This window comes from Manacus vitellinus, unplaced genomic scaffold, assembly GCF_001715985.3.
Source record: "Manacus vitellinus isolate BGI_N305 unplaced genomic scaffold, ASM171598v3 scaffold_108_pilon, whole genome shotgun sequence".
Lineage (NCBI taxonomy): Eukaryota > Metazoa > Chordata > Aves > Passeriformes > Pipridae > Manacus > Manacus vitellinus.
The window spans coordinates 513,842-531,007 of record NW_021938835.1 but is presented as its reverse complement, the minus strand read 5'-3'; the positions used below and the strand labels follow the sequence as shown (position 1 = coordinate 531,007).

The 17,166-nt window shown below is 39.7% G+C and overlaps 1 protein-coding gene across 1 annotated transcript in view; it reads left to right on the top strand.

Annotated features, from left to right (window-relative positions):
• Window positions 1-31: 31 nt before the first annotated feature.
• Window positions 32-17,166, top strand: part of BRWD1 (bromodomain and WD repeat domain containing 1) — a 46,501-nt gene continuing 29,366 nt past the window's right edge. The window contains exons 1-17 of the mRNA XM_029964473.1: window positions 32-61; window positions 241-300; window positions 3,345-3,495; window positions 4,795-4,893; window positions 5,103-5,263; window positions 5,436-5,657; window positions 6,986-7,086; window positions 7,975-8,045; window positions 8,918-9,018; window positions 9,644-9,684; window positions 10,349-10,447; window positions 11,795-11,945; window positions 12,382-12,516; window positions 13,420-13,548; window positions 14,736-14,961; window positions 15,111-15,296; window positions 16,247-16,430. Coding sequence (XP_029820333.1) covers window positions 4,860-4,893; window positions 5,103-5,263; window positions 5,436-5,657; window positions 6,986-7,086; window positions 7,975-8,045; window positions 8,918-9,018; window positions 9,644-9,684; window positions 10,349-10,447; window positions 11,795-11,945; window positions 12,382-12,516; window positions 13,420-13,548; window positions 14,736-14,961; window positions 15,111-15,296; window positions 16,247-16,430 — 1,841 coding nt within the window. The 5' untranslated portion in view covers window positions 32-61; window positions 241-300; window positions 3,345-3,495; window positions 4,795-4,859. The remainder of the gene's footprint in view (window positions 62-240; window positions 301-3,344; window positions 3,496-4,794; window positions 4,894-5,102; window positions 5,264-5,435; window positions 5,658-6,985; window positions 7,087-7,974; window positions 8,046-8,917; window positions 9,019-9,643; window positions 9,685-10,348; window positions 10,448-11,794; window positions 11,946-12,381; window positions 12,517-13,419; window positions 13,549-14,735; window positions 14,962-15,110; window positions 15,297-16,246; window positions 16,431-17,166) is intronic.

The window sequence follows — 17,166 nt, the reverse complement described above, 5'->3', positions numbered from 1 at the left end:
CTATGTTTTTTTTCCCCCTTTTCCTCTGCAGGTGCTGGTGCAGGAGCTGGAGCAGCACCAGGTCTGTGTGGGCTCTGATGAAATCCCGCTGTAGTTAAAAGTTTCCCTTGCAAGTCATTCAAGTTTCTGCCGCTGTCTCAACTTTTCCCCCGCCTTCAACACACACATTGTTTTGGATGTGATCTGTAATCCCTCCTTCCCCTTCAACCGCTCACGGTTTTTGTTTTTTCCTTTATTTAGTTGCTTCCTAAAAGGTTGGATTGGCAAGGAAATGAGCATTATAGAAGTTACGAAGAATTGGTGAGACTTTTACCTTTCAAAAAAACCCTTCTGATTATCGCGTTAACGCTGATGTTAGACCCCTCTACCTTTAAAACTAGGCCCAAACCTTCACTTTCCAGTATCGCTCTGGCTCTGGACAGCGGAGTTATTTTAGAAAAGGGCCTTTAATTTCTTTACATCAGACTAACGAAAACACAAGCGGTGGTTTAAATTGAGGATATTGTTTACATAGCAGAGGTGGAGCTTGGCGTTGTGCAGTGGTAGATGCCGCTGCCTACACGCAGGCAGGAGCCAATGTGCACCGAGGTTTCATTTCGGAGTTTCAGGGGCAAGGTTGTGAGGCACGTTTTGATTTGTCGGTATTTATTTTGCTGGTTGGCTTCTTTCAGCCCCCTCCAACAGATTAGGAAATGAAATCGCTGCTCAGAAACCCGAGGGTTGGCAGTTCTGGTGCCTGGGAACGTGCTCGTTATCTCTGGCTCCTCGCTGGTCACTGCTTTGTTTCCGCATGCCGGAAGGATGGGGATGATCTCTCTCAAAAAAAAATGTACTTTCTGCCCTCCAGGGCTGATGTTGCTTGCTCTAAATGTTTTTACAGAAGGGAGAGCTGCGTTTTGGTGCTTAATTTTGCTGCTTTTTAAGTGGCAAAGTGTATTTGGCAGTTGAATCTCGTGAAGTGATGGTCTGGGGGTGCCTGCCCAACCTGGTTTTTATCCTACCTTATTCTAGTTGGTTTTGTTTTCTTTAAAGAGGTGTTTATTCTTGCTTTTTTCCCTCCTAAGATTCAGACATTCCAGGTTAATTGATTATTGTAGTTAAATCCCTGTTGTGGAGCACTTAAAGATCTCAGGATCCTATTTGAGAAGGAATGAAATCTTATTTAAAAGATTTTCCTAATTATTTAAATGTTGCTCAGAACAATAAATTTGATTCCATTTCCTCTTCTTGTCAGTGTGGTCAGTCGAGCAAATGAGGTTTTAGATGAGTTTTTTAAATCACTAAGAAGCCTAGTCTTGCTAAACAGGAATATCTTCAAGCTCTGACTTGAATTTAGCAAAGATGAAAGCAGGATGAAGTTTAAAAGGGGTTGTTGGGAGTTATTTTGTTGGTTCATTGTTGTTTTTTTACCCCATTTCTTCTGGCAAAAAGTGAGGTGTTGGGAGATGAATCGTGTGGATTCTTCTGACTTCAGGAGTGGTTTTCAACTGAGATTATTGTGCACATACAGTTGTCAGATTAATTCTTTAACGTGTGCTGCTTCTGCCTCTTTTTCCTGCACATTTTAAAAGAAATGTCTGCACAGGGCAGCAGTGTTTCAGAATATCTAAATTAATCTCCTAAACTTCAATTTCTGCTTTTCGAGGGGTTTTGGGACCCTCTTGTCCCACTGTTCTCACTCTGAACTTGCAGAGACCACGGACAAATGCAACCATGGGGTGTAATTACTTCTTATCCTCTGTGTTCCTCGTGGCATTTTAAAACTTTAAAATAACTGTTCCTTCCAAAATTGGAGCGAAACTACTTTAAAAAGGAGAAGGATTGCAAGGTTTTGCATGCAAGGATTGCATTTGGAATATACACTTCCTGCTGATGGCACACAAACAAAAAGGGTTTTAATGCTTGGCAGAAAGTGTGCTGAGCTTTCTGTCCTGAGTGCTGTGGCTGGTACTGCTCTGTACCAGTTCAAGAGGCAAAACTGGTGAAGAAACGATGAAAAAGTACATTTTGTAATCTTTGGACCACCAAAGGTATTTCTTATAATTGATCTTAGGCATCCCATGAGCTGATTTTCTTGGATATATTTGCTCATGGGATAATGCAAACTATTTTACTGGTGTTCCCACCTCAGGAATACAACCTGTACCCCCACGAGCTTCAAGCCTGGATTTTTATTACCAAAACAAGTGCAAAGCTGTGGCTTTAACTGTGCATTTGGGCAGCTTTTTGTTGCACAGGTCTTGCCTGATGCATTTTTATTCCCACTGCTCTGAGGAGGGAGATCAGCCTTGGCAGGACTTGGCTCATCCAGGCTCAGTCATTCAGCCGAGGGAGCAGCAGCAGCAGCACGAGCTCGTTCTGCCTGTGTTCTCAGCTGCCTGGGCAGGAGGCCACATACCTGTGTTGGTGTGGCCCTGTGCCTCTCCTGGCTGGATGGGCTGGGAATTGTGTGGCTGCTGGAGGAGCAGAGTGGCTGCTGGCTCTGACAGGTTTCTCCGTGGCCAGGTCAGAGTGGAGGCAGCACGGGACTGATTCACACCTCCCCAGCAGCTTCAGTTCATGATTCTGATGCTTTGGTTTACCTGAGGCTGTTCAAACCCTCCTTTGCATCTTTACCTTCTGCATTGTTGTGATTGACTTTAAAAGAATTAGGGTTTTTTTTTTTCATAGAACACTCAGAAAGAAGAGGGTGAAAAAAGTAAACCCCACACACATCTGTTCTTGACTGAGCCATCTGAGTGTGTGTGGGGTGTGTGGCTTTTTTAGGTTGTTTAATGCAGATAGTGTGGGATCATTCCTGAATGTAGGGATGACTGTTGTGATCCTTTTGGTTTAAGGAAGTAGGGCAGACTTGTGTAGTACTGGTTTTTCAAGGAAGCTATTTCCAGGGAGATTGTACTCAAACCTACTAGTTTGCAGTTCAGTGAGCAAGTGCTGTGTGGCTGAAGGAGTAGCTGCACAAATTCTTGTGCTTGATTGCAACCAAATTCTCCATGATCTCGAGTTATGAGGGTTTGAATTTTAATTCTTATTTTTAATGCAAATAACTGGGTGAAATGGACAAAGACTCTCACTTGTAGGGTGCCACAGAGGTGGTTATTTGAAGCTTCCAGTAGTAAAATACTGATGTGCAGCGAGTTACTTTTTTGCTGCAGTTATTTTTACTACAGCTCTCCCTTGCTTGTAGAGTCCTCACTGAATTTACTAGATCAGAGCTTAACAGGATTGATTTTGGTTTGTAAGTTGAACTTAAAGTTTTAATTTATTTAATATACCTGTGAATGTTGATGCTTTTAGATTCATCTGTTCTACAGATTTTTTTTTAAAACTTAAATTCCTGTCAGGTGCTCTCCAACAAACATGTGGCTCCAGATCATTTATTACAAATTTGCAAGAGGATTGGCCCTATCCTGGATAAGGAGATCCCACCCAGCATTTCCAGAGTCAATTCCTTGCTTGGTGCAGGGAGACAGTCATTGCTACGGACAGCAAAAGGTGAGGTTTGGGGTTTTTTGGGGATGGGGATGGTCCTGTGTTAGATGTGCATAGTTAAGAGTTTGGGAATGCTTGGGAGTTCTGTCCACACACTGAAGAAAATCATCGGTAATTTAGGGAGTGGTTGGCAATACATGACCTTGTACTTTGATACAGAGTAGATTTTAGTGTTGGATTTACCTCTTGGGGTGTGTCCTGGGCAGGGGTGTTGATGTGTCTGTGTGAGTTCTGTTGGGTAGCTGGGTTCTGGGATGTGGGACTAGTTTATGGGATACTGGTGTGTTTTCAGTTACCTGCCCTGCCTGCTTTAAAGATTGCACAGGGAATGATGGGGACTGTTCTGTCCTGGAAATTGGGATTGCAGTTATGTCAGCAGGAGTGTCAAAACAACTGTCAGTTTGAGATTTATTTTTTTTTTAAGAAGGGAGATCTTGGAATTATTGGATGGTTTGGGTTGGAAGGGACCACAAAGCTCATCTCATTCCAACTCCTTTGCCATGGGCAGGGATGCTTTCCACTATCCCACATTGCTCCAAGCCCTCTCCAGCCTGGCCTTGGACACTTCCAGGGATCCAGGGGCAGCCACAGCTTCTCTGGGCAACCTGGGGCAGGGCCTCCCCACCCTCAATGGGAAGAATTCCTGATATCCCATCTAACCCTACCCTCTTTGCTTGAGGCAATTCCCCCTTGTCCTGTCCCTTTGTGAAAAGCCCCTCTCCAGCTTTCTTGCAAGCCCCTTTTAGGTACTTAAAGAGTCTTGAGATCATCTTGTTAAGTAATTTCATCCTAATAAATATTAAATAAACCTTAATTAAATTTCTGAATTGATATTGATGAGAATGTGACAAATCTTCACAGCTTGGTACTGAGAGCAAGTAGCAAAAATTCAATTGAAAAGTTAGTTTTGCATTGGTACCATCATTTGGGAGTAAATTTCAAAGTTTCGTGGTTGGTTATGTCAGTGTTCCCTCCTTCTGGTATTAAATGGATGTTCATTAAGTGGATTATTATTAAATGGATGTTTATTAAATGGATTATTATTAAATGGATGTTTATTAAATGGATTATTATTAAATGGATGTTTATTAAATGGATTATTATTAAATGGATGATTACTAAATGGATTTTTTTCTCTCCTCTGATGCTGCACTGCTTGTGAAAAGTTTGGGGGCATTCCTGGCTTTTTAGTGGGTTCAGCCCTGTGTTTGAGGCCACCTTTAGATGGGCTCTTTGGAATTGCCTCTCTTTTGGCATTTTTGACCTGTGTTTCTGATGAACTTCAACCAAGTGGTTTTGCAGATTGCAGGAACACTGTTTGGAAGGGCTCTGCATTTGCTGCTCTCCACCGAGGAAGACCCCCTGAAATGCCTGTGAACTATGGCACCCCCCCAAACCTCGGTAAGCTCTGCTCAGCTCTCACCACTGCTGCTGGAGCACACTCAAAATACTGATTTGACACCAAAAAAAAATGCAAATACAGAGAAACCTGACTGGATGAAATCTGAAAATCGCTTCCAGTTAAGTCTTTAAGTAACATATTGATGGAAGTTGAATAAAACTGTGGTTTAGAATAAACCTATTTTAAACATGATTTCTTTGTGTTCCAGTGGAAGTGCATCGAGCAAAGCAATTAACTGGATATGCCAAGTTCAGCACCTCATTCCCAGGAAGCATGTACCAGCATGTCAAGATGCACAGAAGGATCCTTGGCCATCTCTCCTCTGTGTACTGTGTTGCATTTGATAGGACTGGACACAGAATATTTACTGTAAGTTGATGAAACACATCCCAGTGGGAAGGGTTTGAGATGGATGCTTGGAGCTGGATGTCAGTGGTGCTAAAATGCAGCTGATCAGCTCCCCCTCAGTGGAACAATCTGCTGCAATTAAAGGCCAGCAACGTGCAAGAAGCTGTTGTCTTGACTAAATATTTCTTTCCAGGGTTCAGATGACTGCCTGGTGAAGATCTGGTCGACTCACAATGGCAGGTTGTTTGCCACATTAAGAGGCCACTCAGCAGAGATCTCTGACATGGCAGTGAACTATGAGAACACCATGATTGCAGCCGGGAGCTGTGACAAAATGATCCGGGTGTGGTGCCTGAGAACCTGTGCTCCAGTGGCTGTCCTGCACGGGCACACAGGGTCCATTACCTCCTTACAGGTAGGGGCTTTTAAGTGTTCTTCTGGAATTATTTCAGTGGGAATATTGAAATCTGAACATCTGTCAAAAAAACGAGTAAAATAAAACCCCAGGATAAACTGCTTAAAAAGCAGCAAATTCCTTGCCTCTCTGGGATTCCTGAGTATTTAACTGAAGATACAAACTTCTTCACTTAGGGATCCCTACTTGTAATATTTGGGCTGTTGGAATCCAAGGGAATTTCTGGGAAATACCATGTCCTCCTCTTTGTTACTGGTTTATGTGGATGAGTGTCCTGATCCAGCATGTGATTCCCACAACTGTTGTGATAAAGGTTTTTGTCTTAATCTCAAAAATATGAGTTACTTGAGAAGCACAAAGATGTTCACTGTTGTGTGTTTAAATTTGAAGGCCTTGTGCTCCATGATGTGCTCTTGGTGGTCCTTTGGATTCAGTCTCATTTTGGCCTTTATAATCCCTTATTTAACACACAAACTGGTGGCTCAGTATCCACCTTTGCTGTGTTTTCCAGTGGGACCAGCAGCTTATGCTGAGAGGTGAAGAGCTGCTTGTGAAGCTCAGTACAAACAAATAATTTTGCATTTTTCTCTGCCTCTGAGAGTAATCTTCCTATCTGCAGTTTCTGTGGCATTCATTGCATTTTTTGTTTGGTTTTTTTTTAATGCCAAAATATTTATTTGAGGTGCTTCTTTTATTATAGCATGTGGATTTATTTTAATTTAAGATTTCTTAGTAATACTATAATTGCACTATGTACAGTTTTTATGGCTGTTTCCAACATTAGTAACTGATGAACAGTTTAATCACCTTGTGTTGTGTAAAGTTTTCTGCTCTGTGCACAGCAAGAAATCCATGTCTTAAAGAAGTATTTCTGAGGAATTCCTATAAAATCACATGTGATGCTGAGTTATACATTCAAACTACCTCATAACTCATGCTCTGCTTAATTATAGAATTTTTGGAGTACATCTGTCTAGCCAGACTTTCTTTTTTTCATTCAGTCTGCTCTGCTTATTAGTTTCATTCATGGACAAAACGTTCAGTGAATGACTGTGGTTAGTTAATACTTCAAAACCAAACCACTGAACAAACTGGGTTTATATGATGCAATAATTGAAATGCAGACCACAAAGTTATTTCCAAGTGTGGAAGATATTACTTTGTAAACACTAAAAAGTGATAGTTCAAAATTTTAGAGCAGTGTTAATGTTCAAAAATCCAAAAGCAAATCAGGGTTTTACATGAACCTTTTGAGAAGTTCATAACCAGTTTTTCAACATTTCTTTTTGTGTGTGTGTGTGTGTCTGATTTCCCTTTATTCTCTGTAGTTTAGTCCAATGGTGAAAGGCTCCATGAGGTACATGGTCTCCACTGGTGCAGATGGAACTGTTTGCTTTTGGCAGTGGGATACAGATTCCATGAAATTCAAGTATGTAAATGGGCTGCTGCTCAACCTCTTATGCTGTCCTCTGCTTGAGTAAAATAAGTAAAACCCTAAAAAAAAAATTTGGGTTTGTTGTGAAAAAGTGTTGTGGAAATAATTAATTCCATAATTATTTTAAAGCACCATCACTAGTTATATAATTCACGAAATTATGTTGTCCTGGGAGGTTAGTTGGGAAATATGTTAACTTCTTACTCCACTAAAAGTACAAAGGAGTACAAAAAAAATGGCTGGAAATGTAAATATGTTGCAAAGCATAATAAAGCTTCTTGTTTGTGTTGGGTTTCCAACAGTCCTGGGGTTTTAGGGTGCCTCTTACAGAACTTCCATGCAGAGTGTACATGTCCAGGATGTCTATATGTGATTGTACCCCCAAAAAATTAGATTATTACCAGAAAGAAAAGCTCCAGGATGATTAGTCTTTGTCTGCTATTGTGTCATATCATGAGAGTTGGTATAAAATGATCCATTAAATAAAGCTCAGTGCCTTAGAAAGCAGATTATATTTTATTATTGTATTTGAGCTTTTTAATTCAAACTTGTGATGTTAAGGTAGTAGAATTGCAGAAGAAACTATAAAAAGCATAATCTCATCTGAAGAATCTTTTAGGGCTGTAAAACAAACTGCATCCTTAATTATTTTCCTTCTAAAATTAATTTAAAGACTGTGTGTGAGGTAACCATTGTTAGTTCATGCATGGACTTAAATGACTTTAAGCACTGGTAGTTCTCAAAGATTTACAGATGTTACTGTGTCTAAGAAGTCCCTGTTAGGCAGAGGTTTGAAGAAACATCCCTTTATGTTTGGAACTGTTGAGAAAAGCCAAGTTTTGGGTGGTGTGGCCTGTTCAGAGCATCTTTTCTTTTTTGAAGCAACCGGCCACTGAGGTTCACAGAGAAACCCAGACCAGGGGTCCAGATGCTTTGCTCTTCCTTCAGTGTGGGTAAGTCCTGGACTACAGGTGGAGTGATTTCTCTTCCTTCCTCAGAAATATAAATATAAAATTTGGTTGTGACAGCTTTAAAATGGACACAACCTGCAGCTATGAGTAAAGAAGTGTATAGGGTGTATTAATTATGACATTATTAAATCATGGGGCTTCCCTCAGCTAACAGTGAAAAGCTGTTAAGAGAGTGATTTGACAGAAGTAAAAGTCACCTGATGTTTTTTTACTTTTTCTCCATCTTTGCTGGATTTTTATTTTTGTTTAATCCCCTGATACAGTGTCAGGGATTTGCAAAACAAGTTCTCTGAGATCCCACAGTCCCCAGCAGTGATTTTGTGCCAGGAATGGTTACAAAGATCCCTTCTTTCCTAAGGATCCACAGATGTACCTGTAAATGTGCTGCACTCCTGGCTTGCAGTTTTCTTTCATCCAGTTCATGGGGCTTTCTGGGAATTTCAGAAATAAAATAACAAATCCAAGTGTAAATTGTTAACATGGTCAGGGGAGAGCCCAAATGAGCCCCAGGCTACAGTGAGAGTCACCTACAGAATTCTGATCATCCAGAGCCACTTTCCCCATCATCACAGGCCTCTGTGTGCAGTTTAGTAATAGAAGTTTCACTCTTGTTCTAAGTTAAGAATTTTTAAAATCTTTGTAACTCTGATTTATTTTTACTGTGGCTGAGAAAACTTTCTGGGGCAAGAGGGGGATTTCCTTGCATATGTGTCAGAGGAAGAGCATAAAAAATGTGCTGTTCTTCAAATAGTTGTGGGTGGTTTGTTGTTTTTTTTTATTTCAATTAGAGAGAGATGATGGTGATCTGCTTTAATTTCTTACACAGTAGCTTAGTTATTGCTTGATTTTTACAGGTGGTATGTTTTTAGCAACTGGCAGCACTGACCATGTCATCAGGATGTATTTTTTTGGCTCTGAAACACCTGTGAAAATAGCAGAATTGGGAAGTCATGCTGTAAGTAATTAGTTAATTAGTCACTTCAAGCAGTAATGAAGTCACAAGGTGATGTTATAAGTGGGTTTTTAGCAAGGCTCTCAATTAACTTTGTTTACCTTTATGTGTTTTCTCTAATATTGAATCTCACTTTCTGTTGCAGTGATAAGGTTTGGTCCATACATATTTTGTATGCAGAGAATTTCAGCTCTGAAAATAAAATGTGTTACCTGTTTTTCCCTATTTCTCCTGCAGTTTTTATTGTGATAAAAGTGAATAACTAATAGGTTTCTTTCTTTAAGGAGTGTGTAGGTAGAAGTGGAAGCAGCACATTCCTCAACATTGGCCTATGGCATTGGGAATATATTCAAATATGATTCAGTTGGCAGCCAGATTATTTAATCTGTTAATCCTTCATGTTTGATTTGGGCTGTTCAGGAAACTTGCATTTTAAATGCATTAATGCTTAGTGAATCCTGGGCAGTGTTTGTTGGATTTGGTTCTCCTTGCAGTTTAAAACTCTTCAGAATTATAAAATACGCAGCTTTTTCCTTGTTTCAGATTTTGCTGAGCTCAGATTTGTCAAAAACGGTATTTCCTGTATAAAAACCCCAAATTTTCTAACAAACTCTGCTTTTTCTTACAGGACAAAGTTGACAGCATTCAGTTCTCCAATGGTGGGGACAGGTATGTTGAAAGATGCTCAGATGTGAACAGAAAAATGCATCATTTTGGAATTAATAATAATTATTGTTCTTACCTGGATGTTTCCAGTGAGAAAAATCCACATATTTAGAACTCAGAGGGGAAATCTGGAGTGATCCAGGAAAGCTTCATTTACCTGGAGGAATGTTACCACTGGTTTTTAATATACCCAGTGTATTTGTGGCTTCATGAACCTCCTCTTCCCCCTCCTTTCCTTTCACTGTCAGGAAATATTGTAAAGGAAATAGGAAAAATGCAGTGAAAATGGTCAAAAATAAATTATAATCCTTTTCATCTGATTTCCTCTTGCCTCTACTTCAGTATCTGATACTCTGCAATTCCTTAAAACACTTCATGAAAGTGTTGTAACTGAGGAGTTGAGGATGAAGTTGTCAATTGAGTTGAACTTTGGAACTTGCTTTTTTATTCTTCATGTTTTGACAGCTTTACTTAGTTCAGAAAAACTCTCTTTCCTCTGTCTCTGGAAAGAAAGTTAAAGGACAGAATTCTCTTGCACACACCTGGAAGATTTCACTTCTACAACTCTTCCATTGCAAAACTGATGTTGTGGTGGTGTGCAGCTGTAAATATGCTTTAAAGCAAATTCTTTTGGAGGTAAATTAACTATATTTTAACATTTCTTCAGGTTCATAAGTGGCAGCAGAGATGGAACAGCCAGAATCTGGCATTTTGAGCAGGCAGAATGGAGGAGTATCTTGTTGGACATGTCTGACCGATTGCTGGGGTAGGTGGAGAGGGAGTTGATTTCTTGTTTTGTGAAGTCAGAAAGATTGAAAAACTCAATTCCTCCAACTAGAGTGAGCCTTGGCAACATCCTGCTTGAGTTCTGTGCTTTCTGGAGGGATGAAATGGGTGTTTTGCTGATGTGGTAGTTGCTGAATTTGAGGCTGTGCTTGGAGAAAAGCAAAAGTGTTCATAAAGATTTCAAATGGACTCTGGAAAAAAGTGAACAGAAAGTGCAATCTCTCTCCTCTGTCTGGATTTCAGACACCTGGTGTGTCAGGGGAGAAATATTTTTAGATCAGGAAAAATAAAGTAGGTGGTAATTAACCCATTTCCAGGAGAGGTTATGACTTGTGGGTTTCCTCAAGTGCTGATCTTGCTGACTCTTCTCATTCTGTGCTTTAAAAAAGGTGTATTAGTGAAATGCTGGTGGCACAGCCTGAACAGTGGCATTACAGATGAAAAGCAGGGTATTACTTGCTGGATAAACCTGAAGGGTGGATCATTTACAGGAGCACAGAATGCTCAGTCAGCTTCCCTAGACACTAAACAACAGTTGATTTGTAGGTGATTAAATGAGGTTTTAACGAAGTGATTTGTAGGTGATTAAATTAAAAGCCAAGCCTTGGGTACAGGAGTTGATTGGATGGAGGGTGATTTCCAGCTCTTCTTGTGACACAGTCACGAAAAATAAACATGATTTTACAAAGAAAGGAGGAGTTATTAATAATATTTGAGATTTAAGTGGGGTTGTGGAGTTGAGAGGGTCTTTGTAAGAGAGGCCTCTGGTTGACATGGAATACAGATAATCCTGTGGGAAGGTGTGTTCCAGGGAAAGATAGTTCCTTCACTTGGACTAAAATGCTGAGGGGAGTTTTACAGTATCCTGTAAGTGTATTTTGGGGAAAGAATAAGGAAATAGATTGAGGTTGAAACAAAATATTATCTTTGCTATATTTATTTGAGGACTCAGAGAAAAACCCTTGGCTAATGTGGAGATTGGCTTCTGAATCAGTTCATTTGGAAAACCTGCCTGAAAAAAGTCCCAAATTGTAGAGGATTTCTGTTAGGACTGTAATTGTAGAAGAGCCAAGATTCCATGGAAAAGGAAAGCCTTTTTGCCTGGCATCTCAAATGGGAAAGAGATTATCGTGTCCTCTGAAATAAATGTGCTAAAAATCCAGATTTGCTTTAAGTGAAGGAAGTTTATGGACAAAAGTTTCAACCCAAGTTTAATTATTCTTCATTTCCCTTGTCTGATCATGAGAAGACAGGTTATTTTTCTGTATTTTGAGGTTGAAATGTGCTAATTAAAGCTGTCTCTGGCCTGTTTGACTCTTTCAAACAGTGACACTTGTGCAGAAGAGGACAAATTCATGAAGCCCAAAGTGACCATGATTGCCTGGAACCAAAATGACAATTATGTTGTTACTGCTGTGAACAATCACCTGCTCAAAGTGTGGAATTCCTGCACAGGGCAGTTGCTCCATGACTTGGTGGTATGTCCTTTTCCTTGCCTTTTGAAGATTTTCCTGGAATTGCAGTGATGTTTGTGCCGAGTTCCTAATTAGATCTCATTTGTCTTGAAGGCTCTGTATGAATGGTGCAGCAACTGTGATGGTTTTTTGGAGTTTTTTTTTAACCAAAACTCGCTGTTTCCTCCTGCATTTGGATTTTCCTTTCCCCAGGTGCTGCTGAACTTGTGGAATAAATAAAAGGTTTTGTGCAGTAACTTGCCCATTGAATAATTCACAGTCCTCTGGCAAAATATTTCTACAGTTTTTGCTTCAATCTCAAGAATTATTACCTTTAGAATGTGAAGGGGTTTAATTTTCCAGAGAGGATGGTGCAGGGTTTTGGTAAATCCCTGTTGTATGTACTGTAAATATCCTGCTGATGTGGCTTTTCCTTGTGATGTGCCATTTGGAATTCCAGGGCCATGCAGATGAGGTGTTTGTCTTGGAGACCCATCCCTTTGATTCCAGGATAATGCTGTCTGCAGGTCATGATGGCAACATCTTCATCTGGGACATCACCAAAGGCACCAAAACCAAGCATTACTTTAACATGGTAAGACCTTTCTTAAACACCATTTATTCCCAACACATACCAGCTGAAGGAATTGTCAGCAACACTCACACCCCCTGCACCTTTTGGAAAAAAAACCCAAAAAAACCAACCCCAAACTAGCAAAATTTATGTTCATTTTTTTCCTCAGGGCTTTTACCTTTGAATTTCCTGGTTATTGCAGCTTTTCCACTCTTTGTTACTAAAGAGTGCACCTCATTTGTAGGAACTGTTTTCCTCAACTGAGGTGCCATCTGAAAGTTTCTGGTTTAGACAATCATTTTGGGAGCCTTGGGGACAAATATTTGTATTTTCCGCTGTCTTAAAAATTATTTTATTACCCATTGGCACAGTTCTTGAGAGCTCCTGTTACATTTGCTGCGTTTCAAGCTCGTGGTTAACACTTTAAATTAGGTTATTTTCTCAGAGTTTTAAGTTATGATCTAAAGTTCATATAATTTTTTAATCCTTTTATTTTTTTCTGGTTAGTCAGTAGCAAAGGGATTTTTTAATTTTTTTTTAGCTCTTAAGATTCTCTGAGTTTTTCTTGCAAGTGGTGTAAGAAAATCAATATATATTAGCTCCAGTTTACTTTAAGCAATGTGCTAACAGCTATAAAGCCTAAAAAACACTTTTATTTCTTTACTTTTTTTGCTGAACAGCAAGTTTTCCTGCTCTTTAGTGCAGCTTTTAAACTTGAGGGGTTGAGGATTTAAATTCAAAGGGGAAAAGGGAATGTCAAAGGGCAAGGAAATAAACTGAAGTAACAAGATTATTTGTGCCTTAATGGAGGTATTTAGGAGCTGCATGATTGCTTTTCATGGAATAATTAATTTTGGGTGTGCATTATGGTTTGCTTGCAAAAAATCATCCAGTAACCTGGAGGTTTCTTTTCCTTCAATGCAGATTGAAGGCCAAGGCCATGGGGCTGTTTTTGACTGTAAATTTTCCCCAGATGGGCAGCATTTTGCATGTACAGATTCCCATGGGCACCTGCTGATATTTGGGTTTGGCTGTAGCAGGCCCTATGAGAAGGTAAGTTCAGCTTTTTATTGGAACCCTGTCTCAAATTTCTAACTGAAATTGGATTAGTTGCATTCATTCCTTCAAAAGATCACGTGTAAAAAAAGAGGTTTGTGTGGTTCCAGGACCCACTTATGATGGATTCTCTTGTTTGTGTGGTCCTGGCACAGCAGAAACAAGCCCTGTCTCAACATTCCCTTGGGAGAAGCTCCCAAGAACTTCTCTGGAATACATTTTCACCTTCTACTGATTCACATGAATTGTTCAACCTGAAAATTACTTTTCTTTCTAATTTCTGGAAATAGCTCAGTGTTTAAAGATTGGAACATAGGACAAAAGTGTATTGCTCTACTGCCTACTTAAACAAAACCAGACTCTGTGTATGGGAAGGATAATTTGCTGGTTTATCTTGCAGTTCTTTTGGCCTTTCCATATTTGAGCCCAAATTCACAGTAGTTGATTAAAGTAAGAGAAAGTAAATATTCATCCAACACTGTGGATTTGGAGATGTTAGAAAAATGTGTGTGGGGACAAATGTTGTGCTGTTTTGAATCAGCCTGCTTGCTTTTTGCTTTGATAAATACACGTGTTTCTTCTTTTCTTCACTTCCCCTCAGTTTTTTTTCAGGTTGAAATGATAATTCCATGTATTTCATTTTAAAGAATTATTTTTTTTTCTTGCTCTACCTTCTTAGCTGAAGTTGAAGCTTGTTCTCTTCATCCTTCCCATCAAGGGAGCAGAGATTCTGCTTGTGATCTAATATTTTACATAACTGTTTTCCTTCAGCCTCCTGGACTCAGTAGACTAGCAGAAAAATTTTCAGGTGGACATAGATGAAGATTAAGAAAGAATTCATGATTGGGAACTTTAAGAGCTGATGTTGAGCTTTAGGCAATGATTTCCTCACATGGAAACCAAGGAAACTTCTCTTAATTGTAGGGGAAAAAAATAGAATATGTATAAAATATTTTTAAGTGTAAAACAGTGCTTTTGCTTTAAGTTGCTTCAGCTTTTAGACCAGAAGCACTGTGAAAAATTGGAATACTGTGACACCCATCCAGGTCAATTGAAGTTGTGCATAACTTCTTGTGGGGAACTTGCCCTTTCTTTTACCTTTAGGGAGATTTCAGATACTTTATTCTGTTCTTTGGCATCTTCTTTTTGTCAAATTGATGACACAAAGATAAAATTTCCTTCAGATTCCTGACCAGATGTTCTTCCACACGGACTATCGGCCGCTGATCCGGGACTCCAACAACTACGTCCTGGATGAGCAGACCCAGCAGGCCCCTCATCTCATGCCTCCTCCCTTCTTAGTGGATGTGGATGGAAACCCTCATCCCACAAAATATCAGAGACTGGTGCCAGGAAGGGAGAACTGTGCAGATGAACATCTGATTCCTCAGCTTGGATATGTGGCAACAAGTAAGAACAGAACCACTAAAGACCAGTTCACTCGTTCGGTTCCTTTCTGACGTGCACGGGCTGTGCTGGAGCTGTAGACTCCATAAATTCTCTTTTGGAATAAGCAACTGGAATAATTTCATCCCTTTGCTTTGTTTTACACTTGCAAGGTGATGGAGAAGTGGTGGAACAAGTGATTGGCCAGCAGACCATTGATCAGGATGAGCAGGGCTTGGAGCCCAGCATCCTGGATGGGATGATCAGACAGTTACAGCTGGAGCAGGATCAGAGAACTGGAGCTGATCAAGAATCTGCTTCAAATGCCCCACAAAATGGGGAGGGAACACCCAGAAGAGGTTGGTAATCACTGATAAATTCTTAGGTGATTGTTCTGTCTCCATTTTTATTACCCTGTATGAAATACTGGAACAGGTTTTAGCTTTATTGTTGTTTTGGGGACTAAGATTCCTTTAACATAGTGATAACTGGGTAAGATACTTTTCCTGATTAAAACAGCTACTCCTGTGATTAAATTCCAAAACAGACCATTTCACTTTTCCTTTTGAACAACGTTAATTTTATTCCTTGTGGAGTGCTGCATACTTAATAATATTTGTAAAGTACTCAAATAACATTTATGCAAAATAAATACAATACTTATTTTCCCCAAATATTTTTAGTATAAATATAAAAATATGATTATAAATGTTTTTGCAATACTCATTTTTTTGCAAAATAAGAATTGTGCCATTATTCAAACTGGTTTCTCCTCTCCCTTCTTTACAGATTTAAATGAGATGCTTTTCTGAGCTGTGTCCTTGTAGTTTTAATTAGAGAATTATAAAATATATATATGTAAAAATATGGTATATAATTGTGTAAATAGGAGATATATAATCATGTAAATACACGATGTATAATTATATTTAATTATATAATAATTTATTTTTAATTCTGTACACTCAGCTCCAGGAAAAGTGCTTTTTAGAGCCTCACCAGCCTCAGAGCTGCCTGGAAGTTCAAGAAAACCCCTGTGTCACTTCCCACTTCCTTCCACTGTATTAAAATAGTAGCAGAAATGATAATTTTTAAAAGTCTTTGTGTAATCTCTCTGTATTTTCTGTATAACTTTTGTATTTTCTGTGACACGGATAATTCTCGAAGGTTGGTTTGAAGTCGCATCCTTACAATCGCAGCCATATAAATCTATAAAACATTAATTATCTTGTAGCAAGGAGAAACAAGGCTCCAGTTCTCTGTAGCCTGGTAAAAAAAAAAAAAAAAGGGTGTTTTTTGTGTGTTTTAGCTTTCAGGAGGGCGAGTGTGGACATCCAGAGCCCCCCCAACATCGGGCTGCGGCGCAGCGGGCAGGTGGAGGGCGTGAGGCAGATGCACCAGAACGCCCCACGCAGCCAGATGGCCACAGAGAGGGACCTGCAGGCCTGGAGGAGGAGGGTTGTGGTGCCAGAAGTCCCAGCAAGCCTGCTCAGGTCTGTGCCAGCCTGCTGGGCTGCAGGTGTGACCAGGGAGAACACTTCAGCTGGGTTTTGGTACACCTGGGGCTGTTAAACCAAAGCTGAAGTAGGAGTAGTTCAGTGTCGTGGTCAGATGTGCTTAAATATTCTAAATTGTAAAGGCCATTCAGCAAGACTAAAGGGAAGTTTCTCTAGTTGAATGGTTATCTTGTATTTCAATATATTCAGTCATCTTCAAGGCCAGCTAGATGACCAAAATTCCTGCTTTCTCCAAAATAAAAGATAGGGGTTGAATTCATTTACATGAAAGAGTTGAGTGAGACTGTGCTTTCTGTGAGACTTTTGGGGGTGATTTTTGACCAGGAGCAGCACCAAGCACTTGAAATAAAAAAACTAGAAAACCTTAACCCTAAACCAGCTGCTTTCAAAAGGATTCTCAGTATTAGAACGTGGTGCTGATAATGCAATGTCATGGGAGAAAATCTCCATATGGGCCACTAACTTAAGAGCTGGACTGAGATGATCCTTGTGGGTCACTTCCAGCTCAGAATATTCTCTGAATCATCTGTAAAAAGAAAAATTAATAGCTAAATATTTCTCTTTAGCCATATGTGCTACCGCACCTCTGAAGGTTTTGAGCAGCATTTCCTGTGTTGGGAAGTAGAATGATGGCAAAGGGAGGAATGTGGATTAAAAATGGGGTTGGAAAAGTTGTTTATATTTTGATGTTTGCAAGGAAGAATTTCCCAAT